Consider the following 26,154-nt stretch of genomic DNA (forward strand, 5'->3'; position numbering starts at 1 on the left):
GCGTAAATCATGTCTTTGGCATAATTAACCAGATGTTGGCATGATCACAGAGTGAACATGTCAACACTGAGCAAAGTGCTCTAGAGAAACTAAATCCCAGTTCACAGATGCAGTCAAGCACATCAGAATCACTTAAACATGGAACCTCATGGAGGTGCCTCCTCCACTTGGCAAAGAGTCCATGCGCAGCAGCCAGACATGCAATTTCCGCGCACACACTCCTTTGCCAGCTTCCATTCCTCGCAAGGTGCCATCATAGAGCCAGAAATGAGCATGAACACATGAATGCTGTTTACACTAGTGACTTGACACATGTAGGAGCATTTCAAGCAGTCAATTGCATGGCAGTTTCACTGAGTGAACAAATTGGGCTTCAAACGGTGACACTTTCGAGCCAAGGGAGATCTCCAGGGTGCCTCCCCTGAACCACAAATGGAAGCTGAAGTACATGCTGCATTAAATGTACATGTAGACAATCATCACTTTTTGTTTTAGGCTTGCCTAAGCATATGGGGCTCTGATCCAAACAGACCTTGGTCTGTCTTTCTGTCTGTCTTTCTTTAGCCCCCATGCACAGGGGAGGGAGGAAGAAGAATGAAGTAAGTGACTGGGGCTTAGCATTCTCTCCATGCACAATCAGGGTGCCATACACTTACACAAATGTTAAAAAATATATAGGATCACCAACGCACTATAGATGCAATGTAATATGTATTTTGGCCCAGGGGATAGAGGATGGGTGGGGGAAAACAACTTAATGAAATTTCTGTTCATTGAGGCAAAACATAAATAGCACATCTATTATAGTTCTGGTATGGGCATATAATCCTAGTCATGTGGTCAGGGTAGTTAAAATTATGGTGAAAGGTGGCATTTTGCTCCTCTACCAATGTTTAAATGGTGGAAAGGCAAAGATTACAGACTGTCTCAGTTTAGAGCCAATGCGCAAACCATACTGCTTGTGGCACTTATTTACCTGTGGTGAATCAGTTGTTTGACTCATGGACAGGTTCTGTTCACTACCATAAACCGTCTCAATGTGGGCTGAGCACTCACATCCAAAGCATTCATTTTCTGAAGTTGGTGAGCAACTCAGATGGTAGGTACACTGGAATTTTGTGCAGTTTCTCCCATGCAACTCAAATGGCTTTCATTGCATGATGTATTTACATACAAGCTTAAGAAGCAATGCTGATGAAGGGGAAGCCTTGAACTGTGTGCATTTTCTAAATAGGCACATGCATTTATTTTTCATGTGTTTTTCATTGTGGTTTTTTAAATCAGGCATGTTTAAATTCATTTGCAACATTGTTCTGAGGAGCAAATGGCTCATCTTCCATCTCAGTGCAAACACGCACTGCAGCTGTGTCTGCCGTCATCTCTGTCCCTGAAATGAGAAAACGACTTTTCCCTGCTGAGATTGAAAATATGCCGAAACCCTGCAGCACCTGTGCAAAAGACCTCACAGAAGGGTAGAAAAAGCACGCCTGTTGTGCTGGCAGTTGTGTCACCAACATCAAACTGCTTTGGCTGCTGCTAGGATGGCATGCCTCTCCCTGCCACAGAGCACAGAAAAAAGCAGCCAACCCAAGCAGGACAGCTGTGCTCTTTGAGCTTACAGAAACAGATTAGATTGTAAAAAATACTCTCCAATAGACATGCATAGAGAGATTTTTGCACAGAGAGACTATTTCAGCATGTTTCAGACTCCCTGATGTCATGAACAAAAGTACTGTTTAAATGCAGGAATGGGGTCTATCAGCTAAAGGCAAATAATGTTACATTCCTGGGAAATAATTAGGGTAGGCAAAAGAATTAGGATACCTGAGCATCACCCCAGCATCCTGTGAGGGAGGTGAGATGAGAGAGCCATCCAAGAGAGGACCTGAATGTGGTCCAGGATGAAGTCAAGGATGAGGACCAGGCCAGCCCTAGCATTCAGGGGTTGGATACCTTGGACTGTAGATGTTAGGGATGGAAAATACTCCCTCACTTATTCCTCCTGAATCCAGCCTGGCCATTTCTCTTGCCCATGCCCCTACCTGCACCAGTTCCTCCCATTTTTCTGATGTGAGCCTTGAATCCAGCCATTGAGGGCATCACAGGGAATGTGGTTGGGAAAGGCTTCTGGTCATGCAAGCGAGCAAAGAACAGAAGAAGCCACATTGGCTTGGGCCACATTCCGAGAAGAATCCATTGAGTTCATTTACATTCACTGCTTTGCTCAGGAGGGGCATGATGGTGCTGCCCAGTGGATAGCGCTCAGACATCAGTGAGAAGGCTCTGGGGCTGTGTGTGCTGCACAGCCCAACTTGTGCTCCAAGGCAGGCTGCTGTCCTCAGGTGTGGCAGGCCGCATCTGCACCAGTATCTACACCAGTGCTGGTGCTGCACCAGGGTTAATGTGGCTTCTATCTGCCTACCTGAGCAGGCTTCTGTTCATGTCACAGGCTGCTGGGGCCAGGGAGGCATCTTGTCTTTGGAGGAAGAGAAGGAGGAGGAGGAGGAGGAGGTGGTCCAGGGGCCCTAGTAGGCAATTGCAGAGGATAGACAAGGCTTAAAAGTGAAAGGTAACCAAAACAAACGATGAAGTCAACAGTTGCAGAATTTATGAAAGAGAGGAGACAGTGAGGAAATCCAGAAGGAAGGGGAAAGATGGAGGGGGAAAGGGAGTCCTGATTGTGAGAAGAAGAACACAAGAGGTCCCGATCCCTGGACTCAGTGCTGAGGTCCCAGCTAGCTGGGCCCAGCAAAAAGAACTCAATTGTGAGAGACCATAAGTTGGTCCCATGCTGAAACAAAAGAGCTCTGAGTTGGAGGTTCTGGTTGGTCACTGAATGCTGGGCTGGATGGACCTTTGGCCTGATCCAGCACAGCTCTCCTGATGGCAGCCCTTTGCAGGCCGTTGTCACCCAGATGCTTTGACTGCATCTGCTAACATTCCTGCCCATTGACCAAGCTGTCCAGGGCTGATGGAATGCGAAGTCCCACATATCCTGAGAGCAGCAGTTACTAACAAGAACAGCAGCACATCGCCAGGGACCCCAGAACTATTCTGAACCCTCAAAGATGGCCAGAGGGATGGGTCACATGGACGACGTGAAGCCAAACCATTGGGTGTTGGAATGCAACAAATCCCGATGTTTGTTTGAAGAATGCATCCCACAGGGTTTTACTTTCCAACACAGCTTTCTAATATAGACCTTTATGATTCGGAGCTGCCACTGACTAGTACAGATCTCCTACCTCACCCAAGATAATCCAAAAAGAAAGTGGTCCAGTGAATGCCCATATGGAAAGAATTCTCTAGAGAGCAAGGAATTCTGGAGCTCAGTATCACAGTCTCTTCGGAACTCAAAATTCGAGTCATTTCACGGGGAGGAAACAACCATAGGAATTACATGCTGTAGGCATATTGACCAGCTGATAGTATACTAGGGCATAATCCTAATTAGGGCAAAATCCTATACATGTACAAGCAAAAAAAAATCCTGGACATGTATTTTTCTGTTCAAACATACATAAGATAACACCCATAAGAATGAATCCATTAGAATAGCTTATTAACTTAATTTATACAGTCTTAGCCTTTATTCAGTCTCAGCAATGTGCAAAAGGCATAATATGGAAACAAAGGGATATATAGAACCAAGACATCAATTCCATTTACAGTTGGTGCAACAAAAACTTTCTGCACCATTGTTGGACTACTTTAACAATGCTGCTTTCTTTTACATTACTGGAAATATACACCAATCAGTACAGTTGATTAATATAGAATTATTCAGGAACATCAGAGCTTTTTAAAAAATGTAAAATCCATCCAGCTTCCTGCCACAGAGAAAAATCAATTTGTCTAGGTTTATTCAAGCTTCCGCATTATGTAAGACACACTGATGTTTTATTGAACCCAGAACCATTTAGTGCTTAATTACAATGACCTTCACCTACCCTTATATTATAACTTGGAAGCTGTCTGTTCCAATTCAGGTGGCTCTGCTAATCCAGTAAAATGCAGTCTCTTATACTCACCAAAGTTAATATAAAATGCATCATTCTGAACTATGGCTCCATTCCCCCCTCTCCTTGGACTGAAGATGTCTAGATATTTGTTGTTAAAACAAAGCTAATTGAAAAACGTATTTAAGGGCACAGTCCTATCCAAGTTTAGGAAGGCCTATAAGTCCCAGCATGCCCCAGCCAGCCCTATGTGTAGCCAGAAGAAAGGCCCATTGAGTTCATTGCATCTTCCTGGCAGAAAAGTGTGTTTGAGCTGGTACGAATGGGGGAGAGGTTATCTTGATAGCAGTGCTGGCTAAATAACTACATTGGGTTGGCTCTGCGTTCAGGTCTGGGCAACTGGCATAATGGAAAGAGCTCAGCTCATGGAAGGCTGTTGGCTAATTTCTGGCAATCCCCCACCCTGTTGAGCAAGTTCCCCCAACCCAAAGCATTTGGGGGGGGGGGCGGAGGAGCTACTATGGGTGGGAGGGGGCTGTATCACCGGAACAGTTGCTTTTGCCTTATCTAGACCCAATCTATTTACATTTCACTTATTTGCCACTTTTCTATATAAAATATGTAAGGAAGGGTCTTATAAATATATGGCAAAATAACATAAGCTAAGGCTGCAGTCCTGGGCATATGACATGGGAATAGGTCCCACTGAACTCAGTGCAGCACCCCCAAAAGGCCACTGGGCAGTAATCTGGCAGTGGTGGCAGTGGTTTTGGTGGTGGGGTATATTTGCGGTCCCAGGTGGCTGCATGGGGCCACAAATATACATCAGACATCAGGCCGAAAAGTCCTTTACTGTCACAGTACAATCCAATCCTCCCAGAACTCGTATTGGATTGTAGTGTGTCAATAAAGTGCCAGCACAGTGTGATCCTATGTGCTTAAAAGCACTGCAGGTAAGCGAATCAAATAAAGGATTGTGCTGCCTATCAGAGAAAGCTGTGAACTGCCTGGTATGGGACACTTGCCTATGTAGAGAACTCAAGACGCCTGTAAGTCAGACAGAGCAAGGCTACCAATATATTTCCCACTGACTAATCCAGTTCGGAAGCTACTTGTCTATGTTCTAGCCGTATGTGGGCCCCTGAACAACAAAGGAAAGCCATCCATATGTTAGATTCTCATTGCAGTGTTGCTCAGATCATTCCTGATGCAACATACCTAGGGAAACCTTATATTTCAATCCACGCCCATAAGAGGAAAGACAGAAGTACTTCTGGTAGTCAAGGTCATTGCAGAAAGGGAGTTGCTTGGCTGTACACATCCCCTCTCCAGTTCCTAAACCAGAAGATCAAGGGGCTGTGTGTGATACGTAATTAAATCACTCCCCACCAGCCCACAATCTTTGTTGGACCCCAGCCCTTCTTTTTCACCGAGTTCCTCGTCTTGTCCCTGATTTCGGGGCGTGTGGCAAATTGTTGGCTCTAACATTTATTTCAGCCATAGGATCTGCTGCTTCTGGGGCAAAAAAGCTTAATTGCAATGACCTTTGGACAGAAGCCACCCTGACCTGGTGCAGGCTGCCACTGTGGCCACGGCAGGAAAATGTCACGGGTTAGCCTGGCTTGTTTAACCTGTTGGTTAACCATGGGAGACCTTCTCCTGCACATGTCTCCTCAGATCGCACATCAATGGGAACACAGAAAGCTGCCTTCTGTGGAGTCAGACCTTCGGTTTTCCCAGTCTGATATTGTTGGCAGTGACTGGCTCCAGCACTCTCGGCAGCCATTTTTCCTCTTCTGCCTGGAGACGCCGGCGCCTGTACCTGGGTCCTTTGGCACACGACACTCGTGTGCCTGCACTGCTCTGCAGCCCATCCTGTGGCAGAGAAACTGGTCTCAGCCTGTAGCCTTCAGGCTGCCGTCCATCACCCCCACCCTCAATGCTCGGATGCCTCCCAGCTTATGTGCATCCAAGGCATGGTGCAAGGCACATGGCAGTGATATTCATGGCCACCATGCCTTGCACCTTGTATTCCATCTAGACGCCAGCTTGGGCCATCTAGATGAAGCATCACAAAGGAGGAGAGAAGGAGCTTGGGGCCCTGTTGGGTTCAGGGTAAGTTCTTGGGTCCAGGAACCTCCCTCCCTCTCCCTAGCCACCCCCTTTCCTCCTTTCCAAGTCCAGTTTCCAACCTTGCAGAGGCAGTGGCCCAGTACCCTTGGCACTGGCTGTGAGGGGTTTGGCCTTTGAAGTCCCAGCACTGAGGTCACAGGGCTTGGAGCTGGGACCCCAAATACTTTCACTCTCCCCATACAATGTGAGAAGGCCATGGGATTGTACCCCAAGTGATAGACTAGATGACTAGTAATCTACTGTGGAGTGTATGCATAGTTCATTAAGTCGAGTCCTATTCATATTAACAGGTCTAAGTCAGGCCAATATAGATACAATCCTTTCTTTCGCTTAAACTCAAATGGTCACCTATTTGAACCAAGTACAGGGTGTGTTTTTTCCTTAGAGTGTTTATGCCTAGAGATATGTGCCCATTCAGATTATTATTAGAAAGACAAGAATGCCCAAAACTACATTCTTAATTAAATTAGAGTACTTGGAAACCAATGTTTATGCTATTCTCAAATGAAGCAAGAATAACACATTCCTGACACCCTCTGATGTACAGTAAGGTAGTGTTTTCTTTTTATTTACTTGTTTGCTTGCTCTCACATTTCTCTGCAGGATACATTGCTAATGCAGCAACAGTACCAGCAACTCAGCTGAAGCAAGCAGCAACTCTCGGACCCGATCTGGCAACCTACACAACATATGAACCTTATCCAGCATTTGCAGTAGCTACTCGTAGTGATGGATATGGAGCATTTTAATCTCTCTCTCTCCCCTTCCCCCCTCCCATTTTATTTAAAGAAATGCTTTTCCTGTACTCAAGCTGTGGCAGGTGATACTTCATGCTAGTAATTACTTGGATCTCATGATTTTGAATTAATGATGGACACATTCTGCTCTGCACAGAATTCTTTGCTTATCAATTAGCAGTTTAGTAATGGTAAATGATGATAAACAATTTATACATATTTTAAAAAGCCTTAATGTATGTTTTTGATACAGTAGGAAAATAACCATAACTCAGAAGGAAGTGAAAATGTCTTATACACATTATTTAGTTTGTGTTTACGAACAATAATAATTTGTAGCAATATTCAGTAGTATTTTTAATAGTGCAAAGAGTTGACGTTGTTATATTGCTTGGATCTTCTTGTAAAGCTTTTAATATAGTTATGAGTTGTGCATATGATTGCCTGATCGCCATAATCCAGGGGGTGTTGACTTTCAACCCAGAGACCATATTCCCTTTTGGACTCTCTTGGGATCACATCCAGTGGTGAGCAAGGCCAGATACAAAAGGAGAGGGGCCAGTTTATGGAAAATGCAGCATCTGTGAGCTTACAGTTCATTCTGCCAGTAACTAAGCCTCAGCAGAGGTATTTCAGCCTTTGCATTTGGGGGAAAGCTGCACAATTTGGGAAACTGACAAGCAATTGGCAGTCAGAGGGAAGATGGTGGGACCCTAGCAGGGCTGGATTTTGCATCCCTTTGTATCCCTTTTAGGACCTAATTTGGATGTGCTGTTAAATCTGTGGATGAATTTACTGCATGTTTTTAAGAATGTAAATAGCAGCCACTCAGGGGCTTCCAGCAGGGAAGAAAAATTTAATCCTCATGAAAGCATGTCTTTGAAGCTGCTTTTTTATTGGAGGTGAGCTGTCAGGAGAGTGTTAAAAGCCTCCATACCTGCTGCAATTCCGATAATTATCAGTTCTCCCAAAAACTATGCTCACATATTTTTTAATGTGCACATTCAATACAAAGTCACACTTAGTGTCTTGTCTCGTTTGGTCCCTATTAACCCTTATAGCCATATCCACTGACTACAACCGAGAGCAACATTCGCATATTAGTAGAACATCATCCAAGGTAGGCATGCATCAGATTGCAGTCCATGTACTTCAGCCCACAGAATACTTACTCTGTATGAATGTAACCACTGTTCACAAAGGACCAAAAGGCCATATCCAGTGTTAGTCCTGGATAGCGTGGGTCCATTGAAAGGAATGAGACTTATCTTTTATCCCCCTCATTCCAGTATGTCAAGCCTATGCAGGACTAACACCGGACATTACCCAAGCAGTGCCATCCTAGACATGTCCACTCAGAAGTAAGCCCCACCAGCCTAGGTGGAATTACTCCTAGATAAGCTGTAGGACTACAGTCTAAAACAGGGAATACTTTCAAAGGCACAATGGGGAATGTGCCTTTACAAAGTGTTAGTTTCCTTTAAAGTTTTGAGAACTGTATTTTTTTAAAAATGTACAAGAAACAGTGTTCTGTCCCTTATCTGGGCCAGGGAAGGGAAAGCGGTTAGAATCATGAAAACAGGATAAATCTATTGGTCCCCGTGTTCATGTTCAGATTTCACACTTGTGGTTTTTCACACTTGTGCATAATTATTTGGAATTATTTGCTTCAATTATTCAAGCAAGCTACACAGCCTGATCCTGTGCACCTTTACTTAGAAGCAAGACCCATTAGTGATGCCTACTTCCAGGATTGGACTGGATTGGATTAATTGTTTTAACTGGGTTTCAATATGTGTTTTGTAGCTTTTAGAAACTTTGGTGAACCACATGAACATGCTACAAAGACTAGAATGTAGTATATAATATTAAATGGTTCTGCCTTCTATCTTTTGAAAGCAAAAAGTGGTCTTAGCATCTTCACAAATGTCCCTAAGCAAATTGATTTGTACATGGGCTTCAAGGATTATATGGGTTTCCTTTCTACACAGCCAAAAGAACCAAAAACAACAAAGACTTTGTTGTAATGTAGCTTGAAAAAAATCAAAGCAGTAAAATTAAAAATTAAAAAAAGAAAATCAAAGCAGATTTGGTGAAAAAGAAATTAAGGCTAAGGTTGGACACAATGGGTTGTGTCCAGTGTAAGTCCTACTTAGAGTAGATTTGTTGCAATGAATGGGAGTAGCTAACACTATTACTTCCATTGCACAAACTACTCCCATGTTCCATTATTACAACTTAGTCATGTCACTTCCAGAAAAGGGCAAACATGGCCAATTCTGTCATCTTTGCTTGTTTGTAAAATCAATTCTTGAAAGACCCCACATTATAGAAAGTACAGCAGTTTGCCCCTCTCCCATGTCCTGCTGCAAATAACTCACCATACAATCCTATGCACATCTGCTCAGATACAAGTTCCATTGACTTCAATGGATCTTAATCCCAGGTCAGTAAGTGTAGGATTGCATTGCAAAAGAACAGAAATATGAGCTTGATTGAGAAGAAAGAGTGCTCAGCAACTCTGACATATCAATGCGATTTTCCAGTCAAAGCAATGACAATCTTGTTTATTGCTTTTCTGGCCCAGGTTCAATGTGCCATTTACTGAGTATCCAGCATGTTCTTGGCTCCCATCTGCCTGCTGTTCTTTCAAATGAATGGCCTTACTGACTGAATAAAACATCCTAGCATTTTTAATTTTTAATTGTATTTATTTTTAATTTTTTTTACTAAGGCTGTGAATCAGTAAAGGTGTTTTTCAGCAGATTCTGAAGAGCTTCCGTTTGAAAGTAATCCTTTCATGGTCCAAAGATAATAACTGTTCAAGTGATCCTCAGTGCTCTTCAGTCTATTAACTATATGATGATGAGTATCAACTCAAACTTTTAACAATGATCCACAAAGACTGTCACTGAGAAGCCTGTGCAGCCATAAACTTAAAATTTAATTCTAATAACAAACAGGGAAATCCTCTTGTATAATCTACCACTGTAATAACAATGGGTGAGGTTTTGTTTTTGTTTCTTCCTTGAAAAGTACCAGGGACAAGAAGCAAACCAGAGTGCTAGAATGCATCTTGTGCCAAGAGCGTCTTGGGACTGGTGTCTCTCCCTTGTAAAATTTCCTTTGTGCACAACAAATAAAAAGGGCCACATTTATTTTGCTTCTCTGGTGAGAAACAAGGTCAGAGTGCTGAACCTTGCTGGCTCCTAGACTCAACAGATGCTATATAAGATCCTGCATCTTGTATCCTTGCTGTCATGAACTGCTCCCTTCCCTCTTTTCTCTTGTTATTAAATTCAAGGCAATCCTTTGAAGTGCAGTTCTTTTACTGAAACTTAACCAATTACAGAAAAGTCTTAACAGACTTCTACCAAAGTTGAAGGAGAAGCATCTGTCCGTGTAAAGAGTGGAATCCAAACTGTCTCTCCATTTTAGTAACGTTTCTGACATCACCTTCAGGGTGGCTCTAGCAGATCGAGGGCAAGCCAGTAGGAATGACAAAGACCCTCTAAATGGGCAGCTAATGCCTATCATCACCTTCTTCTTGGGTCTCGGATTTTCTGCCCCTTCCAAAGCAGGCCGATTCTCATGCTCTGGCTGAAAAACTTCACTAGGCAACCCTGGCATTTCAAGGTCCTTTCTGCTATCCCTGCCTCCTTCTCACAATCAGATGAATCCATCTGAACAGTCTGCAGTACGCAAGAGACAATTATCCACCTTTTACAATTATTTAGGAGATTTTTAGTAAGATGTGTTTACACTGCCCAGGGAAGAAAATATGCACCTGCTGCATTGCTCTTTTTTTGCACAACCATTAAAGCCACCAGAGATCTTTCCTACATGGTGCGTAGCAAGCTTAATTGCTGCCACATAGTTTGCCCCCAATTATTTCCCACAATAAAGGATGCTGCCTGTATCCAAATTAAGACCATTTAAGCATAACTAGTCTCCCCAAATACACAGCATATGCAGTGCTTTGCTACAAACAACTTTTATTAACATTTGGTGGCAGAGTACATTCTCAGAAAGAGTATTTTGGGAGAACCTGTAATATCCTTGCAGTACTTTTCAGCAGGATATGGAAAACCTTACTGAAAGAAATACTATTATAAATGTCAGAGATAGGGTTAGGGTTTGGTTCAAAACAGTCCACTGTGTGCATAGGAATTTTGCAGAACATAATCCACCCATGGTTTCCTCCAGACCCATGGTTTCCCCCACAATGGTTTGCATGGATGGATGCAGGTGTGCAAACATAGAGGATGATGGGGTACAGAAGGCCTGTCTGTGCTCCAGGCTAACCACTTTGTTAAAAGAATATGCCTTCTGAGGTTGCACTCGTCATCTTGATGCTCAGTGCATGGGCCACTTATGAAGGAGAGGCAGGGCTCTCTTCACCTATTTAAGCCCTATTTAAAGTTTGCCAAGTATATCACTATATTTTGAAAAAGAAAGCGTAAAATATAAACCAAAGGAGAAAGACATAGGGATTTTCAGTTGTCCAGCTTTTCATAAGCACAGTAAATAACCCAGCAATACAAGGAGAAATCTATATTTAGATCCAGGCATCTCAAGTAGTGTGTTTGTGGGCCCATGTAATTAATATAACCCAAAGATGTATTATGTAGTGCAGAATACAAAAATACATTAAAGTCCCAACATCAATCAATACTGTAGTTCTGGATACTTCTTGGGGCAAGCAGAAACCAACCCCAGAGCTTCAGGAGTGATAATATGCGTTTTCAGCATTATTCCACCACTGTTAAAACAACCTAACTTTGTCTTATGTCAGCTACATAAGCTTATTCTAAAGTAAAGACTTGGTAGATAGAACCAAATTTAACTTAGTGCACATTCCCTTCCTGGCTCCCTTTCATACGTTTCAAAACTTTTCCAGTTTGTCACAAAGCAGAGAAAAATCTTTAAACCAAAGCTGTTGTACTCAGGGGTTTAAACACTGCTGCAGTACTTCAGCTCTACTTTCCCTTGTCATGTCTAAGCATATTAAATTACCAAACCAGACCACTTGCCTATTCAATTGACAATGGTCATCTAGAGTCTGATCCTAGATTTTCTCCTTTTTTCCCCAACTGGAAATACCACATCTTTAGAAAAAAGCAAAGCATGTGCCCTTCTCCTAAAACATTGGCCCCAGCCCTATGTCATGCCATGCTAGGGATGGATGAAGATTGAGTTTCTGTCCAGTTTTGATTTGAATTTGACAAAATCACCATTTTCTCCTTGTCCAAGAAAAAAGGAAGTTGAGATTTTAAAATTTTGGATGCAGGAGCAACTGAAATTGATTCATACATCTACCCAGGCCCAGGAATTTGATAGCTTAGCTCTTAAAAGTCTGGCTTTGAATCCCTGTGTGTTCAGCCAAGTGAATACTAGCTACCTTAATGTTGCCAACTCTTATTTCTGGCAGGCTTTTCATCTTTTACAGCTGCATGGCAGGCAGGTACATCACAGTCCCCTCCATGCTGGGAATAGTGTACTCTTGAATTTAGCCTATGCAGGCAGGTGAGCATTTGGTTTCAGTCTTTTGTAAGAATTTACAGAATTCAGTAAGTTCTCCATATTTGGGATAAAAAGAACTTGAGATTCAAAAAATTCAAAAGTGGGGAGAAAACAAAACAGACAGATTTTCACTTCCCTATTCAGCTCCCACATTGTTCTGACCGTACAATGGACATTCCCCTACTCCCAATTAATCCATTTGTGTACAGTGGAAACACAGCATAGATAGCAAGCTTCTCTCCAAGCCAGCACAATAGCATGGAGAAAATGTGCTAACACATGTGGTCTGCCTTGATGGTCTGTCTTTTTCAGGCTCAGTCACTCTTGTTAATTATACTTTTGTAAAAGTTGCCCAGAATCACCGCATTTACGTGTTTAATGTTAACTGAAAATGATTTGCTTTGGCTGAAATCATTTCTTACCTGCATTATACTTCTCCCTCCCCCATACAAGCTATTTATAGATGGTAAGATAAAACAGGTGCCAAAGACCCAGGAGCAGTATTAAGAAGTGTGTGCATTAAAAGCACTTATATTTTTCGTACTTGTAATACAGTCTTTGTACAGAACTACAGCACTGTGAAATCATAGATGACTAGTTTTATTTGGAACAATGAGTTGTTTTGAAAACATTGTTAGGTTGGCAACTCTTGAATTGTGAATCATGAATTAAGAAAAAAAAATAAATCAGATTAAATTTTGTGAAGTTCTTTTGTTAAATCAATAGTGATCAAATTGATGTTAAGAATTTATTAAATTTTCTAAAATAACATCAAAGTGTTTGGCCTGAATGTTACTGTGTAAGAGCCTACAGAGACAAATGAATCAATTTATTTCCTTTCCACATCAGTTCCACATATCTTCAATCCTAAATCCATTCTCCAAGATCTTCAGTTTAAGGATGTACCTTATTGTTCAGCTTGACCTAATGCATATATTTCTGTGTGCAACTTTCCCTAATGTGTGCATTATGTATGCAGTTTCTGGTCTAAAAACTGTGAGGAAAAATTTGGAGACGTGTTCAATCTGAAGCATAACTATGATCCAATCCACATATCAGTGGATTTTGAATGAATGTGGGACACGCACATTAGCTTGGTTTGTTCAAAATGGAAGCTAAATGAGTGTCTCTACCATGCCTATTCTATCCACACACTTAACATGTGCTTCTAATTCCATGGTAACCATCTTTGCTTCTGTTTATCTGCATATTAATAGCTTTCCTTTGTCCTGGCACTTCAAACCATACAGTTCAGCACTTCACCAAGGACAATGGGAATTCTTGTATATTTCTAATCTACTCATTTCACTGCCCTGTCCACCATTATATGTAGTTAAAGTTTCTTCTCTGCCTGCTAAATGCTGCATTCATTTACTCTGCAATAGCCTACACTGCTTTGGTTTCTTTGAGAGATGTGCTAGTAAAGCATAAAGCTTTCCTTCCAAAATTTCTTTTGGGAATCCTGCATGGAACGTCTAATGCCACCTTCAATCTCATTGAAGTTGCTATGGAACAGCTACCACTCAAAAGTATGTTATGGGTGTGCCATTGTTCTGAAGGACCTCTCTGGAAGACCTGTACAACTGGCTCCTGATGAATGCAAAAGCTTTCAGGATTTCAGGTCGTATGGAAAAGAGCTTGCATGCATACCAGCCCATGCAAAAGTGCTAAAGGAAAAGTGCTAAAAGTGCAAAAGTGGTATTCAGTTCACCTGAATGTGCAAGTGCAGACATGCTAGTAAACTGATTATAAATGCTTTCTTAAAGAAAAGCACTTCAGCCATTCATTTGAGATCTCCAGTGCGGTGCCGATCGAATTCATTCTTAGTACTGACCAGGCTCCTTGCTCTCCTGATTTTTATTTTAGTTCTTAAGACTGTATATATAATATACTGGGAGTCTGGAATGTTGCAAGGTGAAACTGATCTTAATTCATTGCAGACTTCTTTGACATCTCCAACCCTAAAGAATGGCTCTGGGAGAAAAGAGCCATGTCCACACTGACTAGTTGAACTAGCCATGATTAGTTGAACTAGCTTTCTGCAAGTGCTCACTTAGCTTAGTGTTACGATGAGATCTGGAAGTACCTTTGATTTTTTTGCATCAATCCCGTGCACAGTGGGGGCATACTGGGAGTTGTAGGCCTTTTTCTGCCTAAACATGCACAGGATTTCAGCCTAAAATGCATGAAATATAGACAGAGGCAGTGTCTGCAGAAGCAAAACAGGCAGAAGTGATAACAGACTTGACTGTTCATCACAGGACTCAACCTGCTGCTGATTGTGATGAGGAGTTGGCAGAGTTGACTGCTTTGTCCTGACAACTATGTAGAGCAGGTGCCAAAACAAGAGAAAAGGGAAAAGTTTGCTAGGTCAAAGGCAAACTTTATACCCAAGAGTTTGAAACCTACAAAATGACTAACTGAAAGATGCAAAAGTACAATGTAAACTCCTGGCAAAGGCTTAGCCCACAGTGGAACCTGGAGGAAGCAGGGCACTTCAGGTTCATTTTGTTCATCATGAAATGATGTGGTTGTTAGCAGCCCAGAGAACTTTGGCTACTGCTTGGTATATAAATGATGGTGATGAGCAGGAGGTCAGGTCAAGTCAGGAGAAGATGATGACGATGTGGCGGCGGTGGTGGTGGTTGAGTTTATATTCCATTCATTTGGGACCAGGAGCAGATTGCCTGACCCAGCTGCTCCTATCCATGTGAAGGTAAGTGAGAAGGAAAGGATGGCCCAGGACCCGGAGAGAGGAAACAACTTGTTCTGACCATGGCTGCATGCTAACCAAGCTTTGAAAGAGCACCTCAGTCTGATGGCTGCCCTCAGGATCTGGGCCACTTGCTGATGAATTGGCATCCCTGCCAGATCTCTTGCCTAGTATTTAGCAAAAGGATGACACTAGTATGCACATATGTGCATATTCTAATATGCCTAGATGCAAATTTAGAAATAGTGAAGGTAATTTAAATAGCAATGCAGTAGGTTTCTCACTATAGTGTAGGCAGCTATGGACCGATTACCTGTTCAAATGCTGCTTATAGGAAACTTCAAGCTCCATCTTCCTTCTCACAGTTCTTTATCTTTAAACTGGAGTAGGAGTGGGCAGCTTTTCAAAATAGAGACAGCCCTTGGTAGCATTATTTCTGGTTTTGCATAATTAGCTTTTTCCTGTTCCCAGGACTGCACTAGTCTCTTGGCTATTTTCTCTGTGTGCCACCTCATCATACTTAGCGGCCATCTGAATGCCTGGCCCGTACATTGTTTTAAAAAGCAAAAATGCCAAATGTTACATTTGAACTTCCATGTTTATCACATTGTAAAAGCGTCATGTATCTGCAAACATCAGCAAGAGTCACATCCCTTTTTGGATGGACGCACGCGTGTTTCCACTGTAAGCTCTGATGCGCCGCAAAACAGCAAAAAAGTGGCTCAGATAAACTGAGTAAAAGGCCCCAACTGGATGGAGCATAGACTCTCCATCTACATCATCAGCTTCATCATCCATATACCACCCAGTAGCTGAAATTCTCTGGGCTCTTAATAATCTGTTACTGTACTTCATGATGACCAAAACGAACTGTGCCATCTAGTGGACAAATGGGTTTATTTTCTCCCCTCAACCTGTAAACACGAGTGGTTTGGTTGCCTGATGGGTTTTTTCATGTGACACTCTGAAATGTGGAGCAAATTTGTGCGACACGTAGTCTGATCTCCATCCATATTCAGTGGTGGCAGGGGAAAAAATCAACCTGCCTTTGACCCTTGTAGCACTCCAGAGCACTCTGGATGCAACCTTTTTTTCTTCCTAAAAGTTGGGGAGATGGATTTTTTCATAGAAAAAGTGTGGCCCACAGGCTGGCTTTCAGGTTCAGACTTTCGGCTGTTCAACCCCCAAGGTAAAACATCTAAAACTGTAAAATATGAACAAAGAAGTGTTTTAAAACTGGAGTCCCCAACTTGTTAGGAACTGGGCCGCACAGCAGGAGGTGAGCAGCATGCGAGTGTGCAAAGCTTCACCTGTGTTTGCTATTCCCTGGCACGAGGTTCGCCTCCTCAGCTCCCGTCAGGGCCTGGCGCCTTTGTAATGTCCAGTGCCCTGAGGAGTCCCTCGACTTCAAGGGGGGGAGACTCCAATCTGTGCCTCTAAGTCCCCATCTGTTCCCCTAAGTCACCGGCCACCATCCCGATGATTCCCCACTAATGTTGTAAGCCTCCCTGAGGCTTCGGCGAATGGGGTGGCATAAAAATGTTTTAATAAATGAATGTTTTAATAAATAAATGGTCACCTTCTGCTTTCGGTCAGTCAACCGTGCCCTAATCCACTGGACAGTGCTTTGGTGTATCCCAAAACGCCTCAGTTTCTCCACCAGGGTGGACCACGTCCACTGCATCCCCTCCATCTAGCCATCTCGAAACCTTGTCATAGAATTCCACAAGGTTTGTCTGGCAGGACCTGTTTTTGCGGAAACCGTGTTGTGTGGCTGTCAGCCTCCCTTCCCTATCTAGCATCACTAGATCTCTCTCTATTATGAGCCTTTCCATTGTTTTTCCTACAATGGACGTAAGGCTAACAGGTCTATAATTCCCCATGTCCCTTCTACTACCCTTTTTGAAAATTGGGACCACTGATGCCACCCTCCAGTCCTCTGAAACTTCACCTGTTCTCCACGAGGCCCCAAAAATGGAGGCCAGCGGGCGTGAGAGAACCCCTGCCAACTCCCTAAGTACCCTCAGCTCCAGCCCAGATCTCCAGGCATTAAATTCTCAGAGGAACGCAGACCTTACTGTAAACTGCACATTCAAGGGATCTCTGTGGCAGGCTCCTTACTGATGCTCTCCGATCTTGTTGCAGGAAACCAAGCTCGGGGTTCCCACTGATTTTGCATTATGGAGAATTGTATAATTATTTCATTATTTATTACACTGTAATAATCACATAAATAGTGCACGATAAATGTAATGTGCTTGAAACTATCCTAGCCAGTCCTAGCCTAGCCAGTCCATGTAAAAAATTGTCTTCTACGAAACCAGTCACTGTTGCCAAAAAGGCTGGGGAGTGCTGTTTTAAAACATACCAAGAGGTACAAAGAGCATAGAGTCACAAGGTGTTCCAAGTTCATCCATGTAAACAAGATACTGCCTGTCCTCAGATATGAGTCTGTTAACTCTGTATCTACTTTCTGTTTTTGCCATAGCATGAAGAGCTCTACCCAAAAAACCTTTTCCTTTCCTGCTTTTCTGATATGCAACTTCTAGGTGAGGCTGCATGGTAGCAAAATAGTATAAATACACCAGGAGAAAAAGCACCATTTTCCCCATTGTAATTTAATACTTTTTTTCTGCTCAAAAAAGCTCAGCGGGAGCACTGCTAGGTAAGGGAAATATGCATGGTTTAGGCTCTCAGAACAAAAACATGGCATGAATTTGCCTAAACTACTTTACCTATGCCCTCAAGTTTCCTAGAGGACCTTGATGTCTAAGGTCAATCCGATTTGTAAGAAGGGATGTGCGGACAGGAGAGAGGAGGGTATTTGATTTCAGGAAAAAAACTCCTCAGAAATAAAGTTTCAAGGCAGTGGGGGGCAAAGAGGATGAAAGCATGTAAACAAAAGGCCAACTAATTCTGGGGGAACCAATGCAACTGAGCCCAATCACAGCTGCTGTACCTTTATTTTAGCGAGTGCCCATGGACAGCAGAGAGCCGGGGCAGGTGGTATCCCAAAGACTTAAGGATCCAATCTCTAGCTGTTCTGAATCACCCGCTATCAACACCTCTGAAACCCAGGGGAATGTTCTGGTGGGAGAGGAACAGAAGAGAAGCTGGAGGATCACCCCATTGTAAACAGCCATGAGACAGGAATCACACATGCACAACAAATATCTTGTGCAGAAAACTCCAATTCTTAAAGGGCAATAGGTCTTCCTATGACCAGCTGGAGTTCATTCAGGGAAAGAAAGAGCTTGGTGGAACTTGGTTTTCAGCAGAGCTGGCGGTTCCCCTCTCCTTTGCGGCACCCTGGGAGAATGGCAGCTGATTAGGTCGTTCTGGAGAGGCAATCTAGCTAGGCAATAACATTAACTTAGGAAAGAAACCAGATAGCAGACAAATGAGCCAAACAAAAAAAGCAACTTGGCTAATTGGCTAATATTAAAAGAAAGGAGGAACATGAGCCAGGGTGCCATCTATCACTGACCAATGGTATAACTAAACACCAGTACTTGGCCAGAAGGGGTATATACAATGGAAATAAACAGTTTACTAAGACTGAGCCAACGAAGGCAATGAACTCTAAATGATATTCAAATACTGAAGGGCCTTGATTAAATGTTCTCACAGAATCTACTGATTCTGTCACAGCTAATTCAGCATGAATTTTGCTGTTGATAAGTCTTCTTTGCTTCATAATATATTTACAGTTTATCTGAATTGTTTTATACTACGGGTACAGGTTAAGTACAAACTCAGTTCCTGAAAACATCCTTAAGTGTATGCAAGTTGGATCACATGAGTAAGTGAAATGCTTGCCTTACATGTATATATTTTACCTTTCTATGCATAGAAAACATTTAAGAAGCACTTCCATACTCACTGAAAAAAATCTTAAACACAATGCAGCATTGTAATAATGATACTAATACAGTGATAATAAAGTAACTACAGGTACTGAAAAGGGAGAGAGAGAGAGAGAATCTGTATGTGTGTGTAGGTATACAGTATTGTAAGGAGCAAATAAAAGAAAGTTCTTAAAACAGTTTAGAACATTCTTGAGGTAACATTAAGCCCAGCATTACTGGAGGATGACAGAGATGAGCCTGGTGCTGGAAAGTCAGGGTTTCGTTGTGCTGCTGGAGAGTGTGGAGGATAGATTACCACTGGAGGAACTTCCACTGGTTGCTTGCAGTTGTGCAGTTCCCTAGAGATACATCACTTAGCTTCTAGAAATAGAGATTCACTAGAGATAACCATGGCTATCTCTAGTGAAAAGCTGTGAATATCTCTAACAAAATAACTCTAGAGAACTATGTGACCACTGATGATGCAGCCCCAAACATGTTCTGTAATTCCCTAGAGATATTCACATCTTTTTTCTAGAAATACTAACGGCAGTCCACACATTCATAAGTACCACCTGTTTGTAATCCAGATGTTCATAACCTGGGGACTAAAAAGAATACAATTAAAACATGACACTATGGTGAGATGTAGTGTATTTCCACCAAAGTTACAATTAGTGTAACTTGTACAATTATATGCACAAAAATCTATCATGACACCATAGTTAGGTCATCATGCAAAATGATGACCATTTTTGTCTTCTGCTTTGGGGGGGGGGGGGGCGGGGAGAGGAAATACATGACCTATTTTTGGTGATTCAAAAGTGGCCACCCTAGCCATATCCGACTAGCAAAGGTATCCTCTTTATGGACCAGCTACCTCCAATACGAACACCACAAGAATAGCACCTGAAACTTTCTCTATATGGTGGCTGGTCAGTGGTGTTCTGCTTACTCTCATTTTAAAATATTCAACATGCATTTTTAATTTGGGCCATCCTTGGTGCTCCATGGTGATGGATGCATTTTGGGGATGGAGTCCAGCACTAGGTAGTTCCTAATAAGCTCAGAAAAAAAGCTGATGCATCAGGCATCACTGACAGTGGACGCACATGCTGTCCCTGAGATCAAACGGGAGATTGTTGATCCTCAACCATCAGAGACATCAGACACTTAAATCCTGCATTCCCGCATTGGCAGAGACATCAAAACTGTACTACCTTTTCTACTCTTATAGGATAAATAACTTTGCACACTGAATTGGCCCATCCATCCATTTGGTACAGTGTTGCCTATTCAGACTGGCAGCAGCTCCTCCAGGGCAGAGGCCTTTTCTATTTCTGCTACTCGAGAACCACTACCTGGAAAAGTTAGATGCTAATTGTCACACTTTCACCTTCAGAGCATGAGCTCCACCCCTGAGTTATGGTCTCTTGAATTAAAAGGATACAGGTGAGACCAGCAGCAAAATGTTGCAGCAGTGTATCCACGCCACCTCATGGCATTGCTCTTATTCAGTTTTCCAGCCAGCCAACGGTATGCATTTCCGCCTCCCCTCTCCCAGGCTCCCTGCTTTTCTTTTCCAGCTGCCACTCAAGATTCCAAAGCTACCGAACATGCTCTGACTGTGTTGTTTTGAGTAAAGGAGCGACACCCTTTGGTTTTTGTAAGACTGCTTGTATTTCTGCAAATCGTGGAGTTCTCCTGAGCAGGTGGCTACATGGTATTTCATGGTCCCTGTTTGTTTCCGAACTTGTCTGTACTTACCACCTGGATTCGCAACAGAGAGAGTCTAATAATGAACTCTCTTGACAAGACTTGCAAATTAGAAAAGTGGTCTCACAGGTCTCCGTATTTCATTGTAACCTTTGCCTCCGCCCTTCAGAGGGATAGTCTGGGAGCTTCACCACTAACTGTAAGTTGCTGATCATGGAGAAGCCAAACAACACTCTTAATGCACAAAATAAATGAGAAATGCAAGACACAGAAGCAAATTCCCACTGAAATAATTCCAAATAAACGTTTGGGAGTTTTGCCCATTTAATCGCAAGTAAATTCTGCTTAATTGTCCCTGTACTTAACTAAGTGAGGAAAACAGGCTGAGGAATGTTCTAACCTGCCTGAATACTTACAGCTTCTCATCCTTGCATTAATTCCAAAGTCTGCAGTGAGCCAAGTGTTTTGTCTCCCAGTGGGAAGAATGGGTAGCATTAAAATTAGGTTCTCGCTGCCTCATTAATGAAGTATCTTTATTTATGATGAATATTTTTACTCTGCCAGGTTTCAACATATCCACCAACTTTCTGGTAGGGTGGCCACTTATGAATTGCCAAAAAGGAGTAAATGCACCACTAAAATGTGCAAATTGGCATAAAATGTTCATAAGTTAGTTGTGTATAGGGGTAGATTGAGAAAGATGCCTTCTGATTTGCTCACTACATCTCCTCCAGGTGTGAATGGCAGAGACCTGTGTGCCCATTTGTGAGTCTGCTGTTCAGTTGCAAACTCTTGATGGGTAGCAGATCTTAGGATCTTCCTCATACAACTTCTGCCTTACCTGGAATTGGACAGGAGAGTTCTCAAATACAGCACAGTTTTCTGTGAATGAAAACATCTGGTATGTGTCTGCAGGGATGAACACTTGTGACCCTCCAGATGTTTTGACCTACCAACCTCAGCCAGCATAGCTTATGGTGAGAGAGGATGGAAATTCTAGGCCAAAACATCTAGAGGGACACAAATTGCCCACTCCCAATCTAAACCCACCTTGGAAGTTCTGGATTTCAGTTCCAAACAGACCCGGTCAGAATGCCTGAGGAGCTTACAGGATCAATTCCTGACTTGGATCAGCTGCCCCACTGCAATGTGAACTGTTTACCCTCCCTCAGTCTCCAGAAAGTTTGTGACCTTATCAAGGCAGGTGATGCAGGAATATTTGCTAGCATCCCCCTCTCTCCTCCAACACTTTCTCCGTTCCATCATGGCAGTTTGTGTTGCCTTCTCTTTTGGGGTATGCAGCCAAGCCAACCTGACCTTGTTGTGCCACTTATTTTTTTTTTTTATTTATATCCTGCCTTTTTCCTGCAAAGGGCTCAAGGCAGCTTACATCTCCTCCTCCATCTTATCCCCACAACAACAACCCTGTGAGGTGGGTTGGGCTGAGAGTCTGTGACTGGCCCAAAGTCACCCAGTTGGCTCCATGGCCGAGCGGGGACTCGAACCCAGATCGTCTGAGTCCCAGCCCCAGCTCTTCACCACTACACCACAGTTTACTGAGAGCAAGAGCAGGCTGTGGAACTGGGACCAGCCACCAGGCAGGAATGAATGACCTCCTGCTTGTCCACCCCCCCCCCACCTCCACCTCATCACCAGTCACATATTTTAGAACAGGGCTGCAAACCTGGGCCACCAGTTGGGGAAATCATCTAAAGTGGGACCATACTAAGCCCAAGATCTGAAGTCCTCTTACTGTGCCACTGAACTACCTAACACTGAGTTTGGAGGAGCCACATTCGCCCATTGTTCCTGTTCAGGTTAATGTGATTCACATGGAAGGTTTCCCTATGAACTGTAGCCAGTTTATCTTACAAGCAAATGCTTTTAGAACCAAGTTACCTGGGAAGCAAATGGGAAAGCTCAAAGTGTATTACTTCCCTTTGCTAATAATTTGTTCTGTCCGATTTTTTATTCTGCTCATTTTGTTCTGTTGGTACATGGGCACAGCCTCCCCTTGTTTAAATGAGGGCTGGTGCAATGTAGCCACGAAGTGTGAACTCAGTCAACAGTATACTAGACGGCCTTAGAAAAGTCGGCCTCTGTCAACCTCAGTTGTCCTGCGTGACGTAGCAGGACAGGATGAGGCAGCAGCAGCAGCAGCCTACATATATAAGGCTTGTTATAAGCATTTCTTACGCCGCCTCCTCTCACCATTGGTGTAAGCACCATTGGGCACAGTGGAATTGACTTCCAAGTTAATATGCACAGAGTTGCACTGTTAGATTATGTATGCAATGCGATTTGCTCAATAAGGACTACATATTGATGTAATTTACATTGTACATGACAGTTTAAAAAAAAATCTGGGGAAGTTTTGCCAAAAAGAGTCCTACAAATTCTAAAAGTAAAAATGGATTCAGGCTGGAGGTCTATGAACCTGCAGAGTGAGCTCTGACTTCAGATCTGCCCTCTTCTTTCAGCTCCTGTGAAAAGTCCCGCCTTACTCAACTCCCCAGTGTCAGAGCTCTGATGTAGGGAGAGGGGAGGGGGGGGGTGCATAGTTTGGGCAGAATCCAAAGCCGCCTTGGTCTCGTAACACTCCTCAAGGAGAGGCAGAGACATTCTGGACCAAATCATAATTGTTTCGTTTGTTGCTTGCTGTTGACGCATCTTCAGCTTATGGCACCCTCCAAAATTGCTGTCCTTCACAGCCCTGCTCAGTTCTTGGAAACTCAAGGCTGAGGCCTCCTTTATGGAATCGAACTGTCTTATGTTTGGCCTTCCCCTTCTTCTGCCCTTCATTCTTCCTAGCAAAATTGCCTTTCCTCATGAGTCTTTATGAGTCTTAAAAGTGCCTTTCCTCATGAGTCTCAAAGTGTGACGGCTTCAGTTTTATCAGTTTTGCATACAGGTGAATTTCTGACAGAATTGATCCAGGATCTACATTTTTCTGATGGTCTCTTGTGCCTTTGGCAATTTAGCGAGCTATGCCCAAATACTTGGGCAAAATAGTTGTGGGATGGAGCCTCTCACATTTCTATCCTGCCAAACAGCATTAGTTTCAATTTGGATTATACAGGTTAAGAAAAGGGTAAGACACATTTCCTCAATAGGGTAGTTTGTGCAGATCATGCCTTCAGCATGATGTGACACAGAATTAAAATTGCCTGCAGATTTTTAATTTTAATTCTACGTTGAAAATACAACGCTAGGAAATAAGTAAAGTCCTTCCATCCCTATTGGCCTATATAGCATAGGTGTCCTGTTTAAGAGGCTTACTTGGGGACAGAAAATGCAGTGGCACAGTTGGAGGCATATCCTAAGGGTTATCAGCTCATCCATAGCCTTCTAGCCATCATGCAAGGTATCAGCAGAAGCTACATTAACTGACAAGCCTATACATGTCTACCCAAAAGGCATTAAGTTTAATACGACTGCTGCAAATTGGGTTACAGCCTTTAACTGCAATCTTATACTCACTTATACTTACTCAATTCAACTCAATGGGACTTCTTGCTCAGTAGACAAATACAGTGTTGACCTGCAAGAGAGAAAATGGAGCAGAGATGGACCATCCAGGTGGAGATATTGCTGCTCCTAATTTACCTTTGTATTTATTGTGCTGGAAGCTAATTTTCTCCTTTACATCTTATGCAGTTTGCTCCCCACTTTTGGGAGGTAGTTTCAGCTGGTGCCAAGGAAGCCAGGGAGCAGGGTACAACCTGCCCAAACCACTTCCACGTGTATGGTAGGCAGCTAGGTGCATCCAAGGACACAGCCGGAAAACCACTGCTGTGGGCGCCCCATGTGTAAATAACTGGAAAGAAGCTTGACAAACATCACCTTTCTTTTCTCATTACTACACTCCATCCCACAACTTTCTTCTTGTGGCTCAGAACCCTTTCGTGCATCGAAGGGAGACTCGTAGGCCAAATCACTGATGTGTTCGTTCTGCTTGTGATCTGCACCATGTTAGACCTAAAGATGCAGGAGAACTGGCCCATGTACTTTTCTCGTATGGCAAACCAGCATATCAGATAGAAAGGTATCCATTAACTGTCCATGATTCTGGATCGTGTAGACTGGCTTGTCAAAGGAGCTCTAACACCACACTTTCCTTCTTCAGACTTATTGCATGGCCTGTTGTGGGATTCTTCTGAGTTGCTTTGAGAGAAAAGACTCAGGCAGTGTCGAGTTTAAGGCTTTCCTGCTCCGAATCTGAAAAGGACTGTGCAAGGGTGCCCCTCTGGTGAGAACTTTGTTTGGGACCTTTTCTGGAAGGACTTGAGTTTTATGTAGAATGCCAGTGACACCCAGTGGTTAACTGGACTCAGTACAGCATTGCCATTTTTCCCAAGTCTATACATCTTTGCATGCCAGAAGAAGCTTGCTCCTTTCCTCCAGTACTGGCACTTTTTCACTCATTTGTTTCTGAGATACAACAACATTCATCCCAAACTGCTGCCTGATTGTATTTTTCCTAGCTTGTTTTAGGAGCTTCTAAGGAGTTTTTTTTTTTAATTCTCCTGATCACAACTGCCTTTGTCCCTGGTCACGGGCCATGCTGGCTGGGCCTTATTGTAGTTGCGGGGCAAAACAACAAGAAGCTGCTACTTGGTGCAAGAGGTGTAATTTTCCCACTCTGTCCTCCTGGCTTCACCATGCCTCCCAACAGCACCCACAATCTCCATCCTTTCCCTATTCTTCCCTACGCACTGTGGCAGCCTCCTCTGGAATGGTGCATTGCAGACCTGAGGTGGACTCCCCCTCCTCTTCCTGATGAAGGGTCCTAACAAATGCACCCCTTCCTTTCATGCTTGACCCTGTCTTAGAAAGTGAGAAAAGGTAAGAGGAAGTCCACAAGTGCTCACGCAACCAGGGTTGTTCAACCAACAACCTTCTTCCACATCGTGTGCTGCACAAACGCTTTTGCATGAGATGCAGAAGCCAGGTGCTACTTGTGCATCTGATTCCTCACACGTAACCATTCCTGAACGTCTGCAGTGCTTCCCAGGTGCTTCTCCCCTTCTCCATCTGTGCATTTTTGTAGTGTCTCTCTGTCTCTCAAAGTAAGCGCAGAGATGGACACATTGCTTTGCCCATAGGAATAAATAAAGTGGTGATGCATCTCTTTTGGGGGAACTGAGGGCATAGAGACTGAAGGCTAGAAGTAGCCATTTCTGTGACCACTTTTGGCAGGCTACTCAATGATGTTCCCTTACCAACAGTGGTAAAATGGTGATCCTGGATCTGGGCAACTGGAAAAGCCAGGGGAAAGGGTGGAAACCTTAATATAGACTGTTGATTCTCTCTGTGGTTTCAGAAAACTGATCCTTCCACAGCAGGAACTCTGGAACTTGGTCGGGATGACACAACAGGCCCAGAACAGTAAAATTTCACCGTGGCTTCTTGTGTTGTGTGACTCTGCCCAGTGTCTTAGAACTCAGATATCTGCTGAACTGCATCAGGCTACCCATGTGCAGAGAGCTATTTTGGATGCCAGCTTCCACTCCCAAGAAAGGAGT

The 26,154-nt window shown here is 43.2% G+C and overlaps 1 protein-coding gene across 4 annotated transcripts in view; it reads left to right on the plus strand.

Annotated features, from left to right (window-relative positions):
* A1CF (APOBEC1 complementation factor) overlaps window positions 1-13,121 on the plus strand; it is a 51,889-nt gene extending 38,768 nt beyond the window's left edge. For all 4 annotated transcript variants that reach the window (XM_044420581.1, XM_044420580.1, XM_044420583.1 and 1 more), the window contains exon 12: window positions 6,696-13,121. In XM_044420581.1, coding sequence (XP_044276516.1) covers window positions 6,696-6,841 — 146 coding nt within the window. In that variant the 3' untranslated portion in view covers window positions 6,842-13,121. The remainder of the gene's footprint in view (window positions 1-6,695) is intronic.
* The last annotated feature ends 13,033 nt before the right edge of the window (window positions 13,122-26,154 follow it).

The sequence above is a fragment of the Varanus komodoensis genome, unplaced genomic scaffold (assembly GCF_004798865.1).
Source record: "Varanus komodoensis strain SLA01 unplaced genomic scaffold, ASM479886v1 scaffold11, whole genome shotgun sequence".
Classification (NCBI taxonomy): Eukaryota; Metazoa; Chordata; class Lepidosauria; order Squamata; family Varanidae; genus Varanus; species Varanus komodoensis.